General features: G+C 38.4%; 1 protein-coding gene across 1 annotated transcript in view; it reads left to right on the top strand.

Moving 5' to 3' along the window:
- LOC103054264 (unconventional myosin-X-like) overlaps positions 1-12,308 on the top strand; it is a 70,224-nt gene that overhangs the window by 12,761 nt on the left and 45,155 nt on the right. The window contains exons 7-12 of the mRNA XM_025172350.2: positions 1,865-1,968; positions 3,602-3,731; positions 4,393-4,511; positions 7,218-7,364; positions 8,074-8,174; positions 8,560-8,626. Coding sequence (XP_025028118.2) covers positions 1,865-1,968; positions 3,602-3,731; positions 4,393-4,511; positions 7,218-7,364; positions 8,074-8,174; positions 8,560-8,626 — 668 coding nt within the window. The remainder of the gene's footprint in view (positions 1-1,864; positions 1,969-3,601; positions 3,732-4,392; positions 4,512-7,217; positions 7,365-8,073; positions 8,175-8,559; positions 8,627-12,308) is intronic.

Below are 12,308 nucleotides of genomic sequence, written 5' to 3'. Positions count from 1 at the left end.
GATGAGATTACTCCCCCACTGGATTGCATTACACTGTACCAAAACTAAGCACTGACCAAAGTTCTCAAAATATTCCCATCAGTCACATTTTATCCATTGACTAGGAAATGCCATTTCAAGTAACTATCACTAGAGAGTGTATGTTTAGGTATGCAAATGAAGGGATGGGACAAGATACTGTTACTAGCCAGCAAGTGATCATGGATTGGCTGAATGTTTTCTGCGTTCCGCTATTGGTTAGGAAAGGCAGAACTGATTGGCTGCCAGTTCTCTGTGAATCCTATAGACTCATCAATGTGTAAACAGGCTTCTGATTGTAGCATCTTGATGTCAGCAAACAAAACAACTGAGATCAAACCCAGCTGTGTTTTAAAGTAGAATCAGAAGTGTAGAGAAAATGAAACAGGTAGTTACATACCCTGCCCTTCAAGTCACTTGCAGTTCATTCCTTCTTGCCTTGAATTCCCATCACCTGGAGGTGTTGCAGGGTGTTTTTTTTTTTTTCCAGAAGCTCCTTCTTTTCCTAAAAAAGATGGAATTAGTCTGCCAGCTACAGTATTCTGCTATATGCTACTTTTTTCTCCTACTGCTTTGCTCTCTCTTCATAAATATGTTCAGATAAATGTATCTGAAATCCTATTTTCTATCTTATATGTCATATTATATTAACCACAGTTGTAAATTTACAGGAAAAACAACAGTGTTGCTTTGGAAACAAGAAAACGTTACTAGAATTATTGGTGGACATGCATTAAAATTCACACCATGGATGAGCTCTGCTTATTTAGGCTGATGGCTCTCAAAGTTCATGACCAAGGCTCATGTCCCAGAATTATTTGTGGATATGTCTCAAGGCACATGTCAAATGTAGGGCACTGTTGAAATCAGACTGAAATTAGTATTATGACAAGTATTGATTAAAAAAAAAAATTGGAAACACATCTAATTCTTTCCTGGGTCAGCCTCTGATTGAGGTGCTGTTGACAGAACTAATCAAGAAGGTATCTGCATTGCAGATTTGCAAGGATATTTTCCAACATGCCAGTAAGTAGGTTTAGAGGTGTTTTCCAATTATGTGCCTGGAGAATGTTGTGACCTAAGTGCTAGAAGTTTAGACAGTATCTCACCCTGAAGGCAAACCAGCCACTTCTACATGAAAACAGCTTCAACAAGTGGCATTTTGAGTTGAGGAACCATAGCAAGAGGAGATGCTTAAATCCTTTATCTACTAAAAAGATTTTTCAGTTAAAATTCATCCCCTTTCCAGTTGATTTTACCAACCCAGGAATATATACTTCCACAATGAAGATGGTGTCCTGCCAAGGCTGATTTTCATTTAAAATGAAACTAAAGAAAATTATTTGTCTCAGTTTCATGCGTTTATATGTAACAATGCTTTTCCCATTAGCAGAATCCTATCAACTTTCAGAAAAAGAGAGCATTGAATGGACTATTTCATTCACTCAGAGGAGCACCTTGACTGATGGATTGATTATATGCCATCAAATCAGTGTTGATTTTTACTGACCACAGAAGTGGATTTTCTCCAGGAGTGGAACACCTGACCATCCTCTTTTCTCTACTTCAGTTTTATTTCCCTGCAGGCAAGACATTTACTTCAGCACTGCTGGCCACACAGGACTACCACTCTGTTTTGCATGCTTTGTTTCATTCTGCGTTGTTAAACTGGGAGTGCTATCTATGCCACTTTGGGGGTGAGAACATGAAAAAAGCGAGTTGCCTACTGAGTGTCTTGCCTTTGGCTCATGTCTGGGAGGTCTCCCTTCTCTAAGTTCATTGCCTCTGCTTCTGTTCTCTGTCCTTAACTGATTCATTTCTCCTTCTGGGAGCTGCTTCTCTACAGAAGGTCTCCACTTGTTGGAACCCAAGAGCTATCGTTACCTAAACCAGTCTGGTTGTATAATCAACGAGGACCTGGACGACCGAGAGATGTTCAGCAAGGTTATGGTGAGTCTCCTCCTTGATTCCAGGCAAAATTTGATGGATAGATTCTCCTGCCCCCCCCCACACACTTTTTAAAGAAAAATGTGCCAGTTGCTTCTTTGCATGAAGACAGAATTATTTTGGGGGAGCGAAATGCCCACAGGCCAAGAGGGTTTTGCATTCTTGAATGTAGTGCCTGATAATGATGTGCTTTGTTTAATGACAGTTAAAGTCTATTTAGACTGAAGTCATGTAATTTGAAGACAAATCTCATCTTCCCACCAGCATTTGTCTTTTTGTTTCTTGAATGTCTGCTTTATCTTGCTTGTTCCTTTCACTTAGGGGAAGAATCTGAGGGAATCATTTAGTAATAGTAATAGTAATACTATTTTTCAAGGTGGGGAATATAGTAATCAGACATTTATTATTTATAGAGTGCTTTAAAAGCAGAGTGCAGCATAGAATCTAAAAATCAAAAGCAGGCAATGGAATAGGGACAAGAAAGTGGCATACAGAGGAGAAAATGGAAGGGATTACCCTAAGCAAAAGCCTCGAAAACACAAGTGGATCTTATTGCAATTCCTTTGCATATCTAAAAACCATTAGGTCTGAATGCTCCCACTTAATAAGATGCAGTTTTGATCAGTTTTCATTATAATTATTATCTCCTTATGTGATTCAGTAAATCTGTAGTAGCTCAAGTATTCATTATCTCCAGAAAAAAATCAGGAACACAGAAATCACAAAATGTGAAGTCATACCATTGCTGGCGTGGTGATTTTTTAAAAATATTAGCTGAATAAATTGAGGTTAGACTGTAATATTTATGTAGCAGCATGACAAATATTCATTGATTGTTTACTATCTGTGTTACTTGAAAGTGCTGAGAATAAGTATCAAACAAAAGAAAATAAAAGGGGGTAAGGGCTTTGACAGGGATTTTTTTTACTCCTTTTTTCCTTTTTTTTAAGGATACTTTCCTAGGATACATTCTGGCAGTCTGTTGGCGAGGATTAAATAATGATTCAAGGAAGCAAGCTGTATGACTCTGCTACTACATCAATTACTATTTGGCCATAATCCATGGAAATCAATTGGTACCCCTACATACCATGAGTAGCTAATTCCAGGATCACATTATTACTTAGTGCTTGGAAATTCTTAGCTTTGCTCTTTATAACAAACATGAAAGTTGTAATAAGAATTTAGGAACATGTGAATGACAGCTGTGATACTATCTGGTATTATTCAAATATTAAGGTTCCATTCCATACTACTCAGAGTTATATAGGATATTCCTTAAATCTCTTGAAAGTAAATTGTACTGCATACTGTAGTGCTCCTTCCTACTAAGTGTGTTAGGATGTCTAACTTTAAACAACATTCTGCAGAGAACTCTCTTAATATGTTGTGGAGAAGATTAGCATAGCTTTTGAATTTTCATCTAATATCAGAGTAAGAGCCTTTATTCCAAGCAAGGCTTTTATTGTGACTCCTCATTCATGGAATTTTTTCCCAGTGCTATTTTGCATCATCTTTTTAAACACGTGTCAAGTAATTGGAAGCACTAGCAGTTGTCTGTATAGAAGCACCTGGCTCCTTAAAGGTACCCTAATGATTCTAATGTGAAAAACTAACTGAAATGTGTTTTCAACAGACTGCATTTGAAGTTATGGGATTCAGTTCTGAAGAGATCAGAGACATCTTCAAACTTCTATCTGGCATTCTACAACTTGGAAACATTGAGTTCATGACTGCTGGAGGAGCTCAGATTACCACAAAAACTGGTACGTGATGCCTCTTGTGAATGAATTCTCACATGGAATCTGCTTTTCTCTCATAATTTTGGTGCATACCAATAACTAAGCAAGTAGGCTATTGTGGCCTTTTTTATAACTTTCTGCACTGCTGACAAGTAAATGGATTCCTAGGAATACAGTTGATGTTTTCAACACAATTTAAAAAACAGAAATAAATTCCAAGTTGACTTATGAAAGGGTATATGTAGGTATGCCCTATCTGTGAATCTTGTCTTTGTGGTGCTGCCTAACTGTTCTGTTGTTACATGTGCTTCTCTGTCTCAGTGGATCAATGTTCTCTTTCCATTTAGTTGCTTAGCAAATGCATAAAGTATTTTAGCATCAAAGTGAAAAAGAAGGGTATGTCTTTAAGAGTATAGGTTGCTGGGAGCAACTTTCTTCCATTCTGGAATGCCGTGCAACTGTACTTTGGGTTTTCCACCTTGAGGTACAAGAGTCTCTCAATTAAGTTTTGGGAGAATAAATATTTCAGAGCTGTTGTCACATATTAGTAAACTCTTCCCAGCATAAGATCCTCACCTTTGATGCTTAGTGTCCACTTTGTGAAGAAGTTCATGTGACTTATGCTTACTATCAGACAGAGAAGTAACATCTGTTATTGTCAGTTCTCTATTGTCCTGTCTCCTAGTGCTGAATAATGTCAGTGAGCTACTTGGCTTGGATGCCTTCCAGCTGTCTGAGGTACTTACTCAGAGGTCCATGTTTCTACGAGGGGAAGAAATTAGCTCTCCCCTCACTGTGGAACAGGTGAGTTAGTAATTAGCTGCTTTGCAGTTTATATTTGCTATGGAGAGAGATTGCCCCTGGATGGCAGCATTCACATGAGTATCAAAGGGAAACAGAACTTAAGAGATGCCTTGATTTGATGATATTTTACTTATTCCCAGAAGAGAGGGCTTCCTGGAATATGCTTAGTGCTTCAGGAATTAAGAATAAGTTTAGATAAAGGCAGGCATTGGAATGGAGGAGAGAGTGGGTTGATCAGCTTTGTTAATAGAACCATTGCCATGGATGTTGTACAGTGTAAGCCGGGGGGGGTGGGACAGTGTTTCTGAAGAAATTAATAGACAAATGTATTTTACAGAACTCACTGCTGCAAAATACACTAGTAAAAACTCTTTTCAGAGGATGGAGCCTTTTACACTAGAAGAATTCTTCTGCTTATGCGTTGGCTGAGAACCAAGATGGATGTGATATAGTGCATCTTTCTCTTCATTAGCCTTCCTCCAAAGCAACAGGACTTCAATATTGTTGTTCGCTTTCATCTAGCTGGTAGAAGCTGCCTGTTAATATACAGCATGGCAACGTTTGATGTAGAGTACTGTCTTGTGGCTCTAGTACTTGTGAAGCTCCAGACTCCATAAAGTAAATAAGTTCAGCGGATTTTGTACGTGTTATAGATTCTAGGCAAAGAAAAACAGTGCAAAATATTTCATTAGGAGCTCAAAGAATTAATTTAAGGTTTGGATGAGCTCTGCAGTTGAGACATAATTCTTGTTTACCTGAGGGTGAAAGTCAAGAGGTCCTTGAGTCAAGCTTGACTCCTGGTGGTTTTACAGACACATCCATGTAGTTTGCTTGCGAGAAATATGGAAATACTTAATTGTTGCCTTCTTCTGGAGTATTTTTCATTTTCCCAGTCTAGCCACAGTCCTGGTCATTCTTACTCATACTTTACCTAGCTCCTAAAATGTGCTGATTGCATAGAAAAGCTAAGGCTCTAAAATCACCATATTCTAGCTTCTGTGCTTGTATGGAACATGAATATGAGCAAGAGTATGATACATAACTCTTCCCATCCCTGAATGGTGCAAAAATAGCAAGCTGTGGTTGATCATTGTAAGGGTAACCTTTCCTTGCTAATTAAGCTTCCTGCTTGTAAATGCCATTTTCCTCCCTCCAGGGATGGCAGCCAGCTGTTGTCAAATACCATTCTAGGCATGGGAGGGGAGGATGTGGAGATCTTAGTCAGCTTGCATTGTACTCAAAGCTCATTACCATTCCAAACTTTGACATTTGGAGTATGCTAAGCAGAAGGAGCTAAGTACAGTCAGTGAAGGCTTTGACAGAATGCCTGTGTCCATGTGTCCCTGCTGCCCCTACTTTTATCCCACTGCGGGAAAGAGAGACACTCATTTCTGAAAGATGTAACAGAGATGTTGAATGACTGTGCAGTCTGGCCACTAGTCTTCCACTTGTCTTTGTACTTCATTAAGGGAATTGGCTGAGGCCTTAAATATGTAGCTGTCCTGACCTGGTCCCTCCCCCATATATATTCAGTAATGTTAGTTAAAAACATGTCAAGTGATATAATTTTGCCCAATTCTTCCCTGCCTTTACCTCCATATATTGCAACCAATGAATTGGAGAGAGTGGAGGAAAGCTCTTAAAGCAAAGGCATGATGCTGCTTCTTTCCTTTTCTTTGAAATTAATTTTTAACATTCTATAAGAATATAGTAGGTGTACACTGCTTCTGGTGTGACATTTACACCTCAGAGCAGTTCTGGTATGTTTCTTGATTATGGCTTCCTATGAGAAGCTGGGGCCCTTTAAGTTTCTGGGGCAGAAAACTATGGATATCTTTGGTCTCTCTCTCTCTCTCTCTCTCTCTCTCTCTCTCTCTCTCTCTCTCTCACACACACACACACACACACACACACACACTAGTGATGAGATGTTTGAGCTGACTAGAACTTAGTTCTCACAAATAGTGGCTGAACTAGTAATTGCAATGTCTTATCTGAACAAATTCAGATAGCAATTGAGGGGGTCAGCAATTGAATAGTTGGCCACACATACTAGGAAAAGGTTCTGCTCATGAAAGCCTTATATGTTAGGGAGAACACTAACCTAGTCTTCTAAGTGTAGAGATTTTTCAATTATAAAGACTTCCAAATATCAAGACTTCAGTCTGTAGTATATTAATCTAGCTGGGCTTAGTTGGGATGAAAAGTCTTGGATGGTGAGAAGCAATTCATTTTGGGCACCACAGGCACTAAGTTTTCGGATCTTCCCTCTTAACAATTCATTTCCCAATAAAAATGTTCAGATGTCAAAGTTTTGGTGGCTATGTCTACTTGGTGAGGCTCCTAATGATATGCTACACTCAGTTGCCTCAGCAGATGGCAGCACCAACCTTATCTGGCTTGGAAGCTAAACAGGCTCTGCTTTGCTTAGTATCTGGATGGGAGGCCAGCAGGGATTAGTAGGGCTGTAGACTAGATTGGGATGCTGAAGTTGAAAAAACATCTTAGAAGAAGGCCATGACAAACTACTTCTGTATTTTGCCAAGAAAATTATATGGATGTATCCATGAAGTCACCATGAGTTCAGCTTGATTCATATAAGACTTTACTGTTTTTTCCTAGCTCTTTTTCAAGTGATATAATTTATTTTCCATCATGCATGACCATGATAAGTGATAAACTGATTTCCTTCCTATTTGCTCCTAGGCTACTGACTCCAGAGACTCTCTTGCCATGGCCCTTTATTCACAGTGTTTCTCATGGATCATTGGAAAAATTAACTCAAAGATCAAAGGGAAAGAAAATTTTAAATCTGTGGGAATCTTGGATATCTTTGGTTTTGAGAATTTCCAGGTCAGAAATTAAGATGTTGTAGATTGTAGCATGGACAAAGATAGTATCAGTGCATGTAGAAAATAAACTCAGGTGATATTTGGAGATGGGGTGGGATGGTGGTAATGATACAGAGGATGATCAGCAAGATAAGGTCCCCAAGAGAATTCCACAGCTTGGATAATGTGAAGGGTTTTTGTTCTATGACTGTATAAATAAATGCGCAATATCTTATGAGAGTGATTCATAAGGGCATTTCAGTTCACTAATAATACGAATATTTATTATAGACTTCCTACAGATAAGTTGGAACTGCAACTGCCAGTTCTCACTAATATAGCCATAGTTACATGATGGCTTGGGCTTAATAGGAGTTAAAATCCTGACAAATCTGGAAGGCAGAAGATTATGATAGTCTAATATAGTAGAAGTCCCTCTTTGGGTATATGCTGTGTGCATGAATACTGCTTTAAAGAGTTGAGTTTTTTCCTCTTCCTCAGGACTTACTATAGCTTTCATTTTCTATCTTGTATTCTATGTTTTGTGAAGTTTCGTCCTGAGGCTTCCAGGATATAGGCTAATAGAAACAGGTATAAGTTGATGTTAAGCACATCTGCCATCCGATCCTTGTTACCCCAATCCTGTCATCTTTACTGTCGTTGAAGGAAATAGAGCTTTCCCCAGATCAAGACAAAAGGAATTAATACTGGGTTTTTTTTGTCATGAACAGGTAAATCGTTTTGAACAGTTTAATATTAACTATGCAAACGAGAAGCTCCAAGAGTACTTCAACAAGCACATATTCTCCCTGGAGCAGCTGGAATACAACAGGTAGCAAAATGGGACTTTCAAACAGATGGGGATATTTCTTATTCTCATTTCTCATTCTGGCAATTAGGAGAACCCTCGCTCTCAGCTAAAGGATGAAACAACTGCTAGAAGCAGGAAGAGCGTTTCACATTTGGTCACATATTCTACCACGTGAAAGAGAGTATTATATTAAGAAAATGGTACTGTATTACCCATTTCTCCACTGGCTGGAAGTTTTACATACTTCAGTTTTTGGTTTTTGTTTAGTTTAAAGGTGGTACTGTACATTTATTCCTTTCTTCATTTTTCTCTTTCTCCCTGTTGTAACTGCAATGATTTGTGTTGTTTTTTTTCCACTATTCTCTGCAAATGCATGCTTCATTGGCTTTGTGTTTTTGTTTGGCAGAGAGGGAATAAGCTGGGAAGCCATTGATTGGATGGATAATGCAGAATGCCTAGATCTTATTGAGAAGGTAGGTCCCTCAGGCTGAAGGTATTGGGGGTAGGGATGGAAGGATTATTAAGACTTTTCTCCTTTGTGTCTAAACTTATGTCTAACCCTTGATCTGGAATAATAGGACACACTTCTGTTCAGGGCATCCACAGGTCATGAGATTTGGTTCAGACCCCAATTTGGTGATTTATAAAATGGTCCACTTCATCTCAGATTAGTTGGGAAGCTGACCAGATCAACCTGGACTCTTTCCTTCAATGACTATTAATTAGTAATCAACTAACTTGTAAACATTCTTTTTCTTTGACATAATTGGATGACCCTTTTAGGAATAAAAAATATTTATGAATGTATTATATATCAAGTTATACACCTATACATGTGCATGCTTTTGTCTCATTTTTTAAAAAAGAGGCATTGCTACAATTATTTCAATTTCTTGATGAAACTGGAGTGAAGTAGCAAGTAATATTAAGCCTCCTAAGAGGATAATGCTTACCAAATTAAAAAGATGGGAAGTGAAGTGATTCATGCCCTAATCACCTCCTGCTTTGACTATTGCAACATGCTCTACATAGGGCTACCCTTGAAGACCATAGGGAAGCTACAGTTTGTCCAGAATGCACTCGTGTGAGCAGTTATGGGTGTTCCTCACTTTGCCCACATAATGTCTCTGCTCTGGAAGCTGTATTTTTACCAGAGGCATTCCAGGTGAAATTCAAGTGTTGGTTGTCATCTATAAAGCCTCACATGACTTGTAGCCTGCTTAACTTTGGGACCAACTTTCTGCTGTTCTTTTTGCCTAACCAGTAAGGTCTGACAGAATTTGCAAGTTCCAAGTCCTGTCTATAAAGCATTATCACCTTTTGAGACCTAGGAGACATGTCTTGCTGTAGCTGTATCTCCCTGCAGAACAACATTTCTGAGGTTCAAATGGCTTTGGGCTTATATAAACCCACAAAAACCTGGCTCTTCCAACAAGGTCTGGAGTAAGATGTAATGATTTATTCCCTGGTAGTCTATCCTGATAATTTAAAATCTTTGAGTTGTTTATGTAATATTATTTGTTTTGTTATTTCTATTCCTTTTATTATTATTTTATATTTTAACCCTAGTTAAAATAATCGTGAGCCATCTAGCATTACCTTGATGATGGAGGTGGCCAATAAATAAATAAATAGAAGGAGCAACTAAGCATAGGGATAGCCAGGGGCTTTAATTTTATTAACACATCTTGCTTTCCTTGATGCATAACTTTTTTTCTTTTTTCTTCCAGTACTATTATATATATGCACAGCATATAACAGTCTTGCAGGCATGAGTGTCTAGGATACACTGTTTTCACTTTCATTTTTAATGTTTAATGATTTATTTCTTCCCTCTCCCTTACAAGTGAATCTGTGTTCCAGGCAGCTAATAAAAATCAGAAGGTTATCAGCTGTGTTCCCTACATTTTCAAAAACATCACGTTATTTTTCCCTTTGGGAAAAACATCTGGGACAGATTAGCTGAACATTGAAAGCTTAGTTTCCCCTTTTAAAGATTTATAAAATCAGGTGAACTTGAAGTATACTTGTAATTACAGACTTTTTGTCTTTTTCTGTGTTTTTGTTGTGTTGATTTTTTCCCCTTTTTCCTTTGTGGTCCGTTTTTATTTTATGTACGTTTGTTTGAAAATGGACTAATAAAAATTAAAAGAAAACATTAACAAAAGTACAGTAAGAACAATTTTAAAAAGCAGCAGAACTTAAAATGGAACAAAAACAACAATAAAACATTTAAATTCAAACAAGAGGATTAGGAATGTCAATGCTTGTTTTATTAAGTTGTGTTTGTATATTTGCTGCAAAAGGGCAGAGAGCAGCAAGCTCTCACGTGTGTGTGCTCGCTCTCATTTGGCATCTCAGCTAATTGCATAAGTTATAAGTGTACAACCTTACCAAGCAGGGGCCTTACTTGGCCTTGAGTGGCATGCCAGAGGCCAAAAAAGAGAACCAGTTTGGTGTATTAATTAAGGTGCTGGCCTAGAAACCAGGAGAGTGAGAGTTCTAGGTCTCCCTTAGCAAGAAAGCCAGCTGGGTGACTTTGGGCCAGTCACTCTCTCTCAGCCAACCCACTTCACAGGGTTGTTGTGGTAAGGAAAATAGGAGGCAGGAGTATTAGGTATGTTTGCTACCTTGAGGGAGGGAGGGAGGGAGGGAGGAGGGAGGGAGGGAGGGGGGAGAGAGAGAGAGAAAAGGGTAAGGGAAGAAGAGGAGGAGAAGCCTAAACCAAATTAGATTTAGAAGCTGTTCTTTGCAAAGAAACTTTTAGTAACAGGTTTCCTGAGTTACTAAGAGAGATGAGCGTGCAAAAGGATTGCCTCTAGATAGCAGTGGGTGGGAAATTATTAGTAAAAAAAAAGGTTTGCAGACATTTTACCTGCTCATTTTTCCTCCTCAGATTTAAAATGATCATTTGGGCATATTTTGGATAAAGAACTTTCATTTGCAGGAAGATTTCCCACCTCTTATCAAACAAATAGAAAAGTATTTCTTCTTTGAAAAAGAAAAGTAAGGCATGAAAGTGGTTTCAAAGTGAAGCTTTGGTATTTTTACATTTTGGAATTCCAGCGTTGATTAAATGAAAGAATACACATACAATTGTGCAATTGCTCACAACTAAGTGTTAGGAGGAGGACTGGAGCAAGAAAAGAGCCTCGGGTGCTGATGTCAGGGCCAGCCGAGTCCTCAAATCTATAAAGTGGAAATACTATGAAACCTTTTAGGACTTGCTGTTCGGTTCTGGCTGTGTCTGCTGAAGTGAAATATTCCCATTAAGAGAAAACATAAATGAAGAGGAAATAAAACTCAAGTTGATGACTGAAGAATGATGAGGTTGTCTGAACACTCTGTGATATGAGCATTACACACTGAAAAACCAGTTGAATCTTTATAAAAGATTGGAAACTCTTTATGGACTTTTTTGCTGAAAATGGTAAAATGAACTGGTAATTTCAGGATTTATTGATTAAAAAGGTCTGTTATGGGGAGAAGGGAACAATGATATGTAATTTGGGAGGATGGAGAGGGCAATTATGTTTGTAACTGCTGCAAAGAAGTTTGGAAATCACTTAATCCTTCTAATACTCCTCCCCTTACCATATTCAACAGCCTAGTATCAGAGGTAGAGTCCTTCAAGTTCCTGGGTTCTATACTTTCCCAAGACCTGAAATGGATGTTTTACATTACAGCCATTATTAAAAAGGCACAGCAAAGGATGTTTTTCCTGTGGCAACTTAGGAAGTTTAAATTATCCCAGGAGCTCTTGGTACAGTTTTACAGGGGAATCATTGAGTCTGTTATCTGTTCCTCTATAATTGTCTGGTTTGATTCTGCAACCAAACAGGACAGACTCAGACTCCAACGGATAGTTAAGTCTGCAGAAAGGATAATTGCAACCCGCCTGCCTTCTATAGAAGAACTATATACTGTAAGGGTCAAAAGGAGGGCAGAGAGGATATCTACAGGACTCTTCTCATCCTGGATATAATCTGTTCCAACTTCTTCCTTCAGGACGGCACTATAGAGCTCCATATGTTAAAACATCTAGACATCGGAATAGTTTTTTCCCTTGTGCCATTGCTCTGTTAAATACTATATGATTTGATATGTATTGGACAGTGGCTTCTTCTTTTGGAAAAGTTATTTTACTGGGCAGTG

Source organism: Python bivittatus, unplaced genomic scaffold (assembly GCF_059951505.1).
Source record: "Python bivittatus isolate LINGU-HERP-01145 unplaced genomic scaffold, Pbiv_v1 ctg000480_np1212, whole genome shotgun sequence".
Lineage (NCBI taxonomy): Eukaryota > Metazoa > Chordata > Lepidosauria > Squamata > Pythonidae > Python > Python bivittatus.
This window is presented reverse-complemented; position numbering and strand designations above follow the sequence as displayed.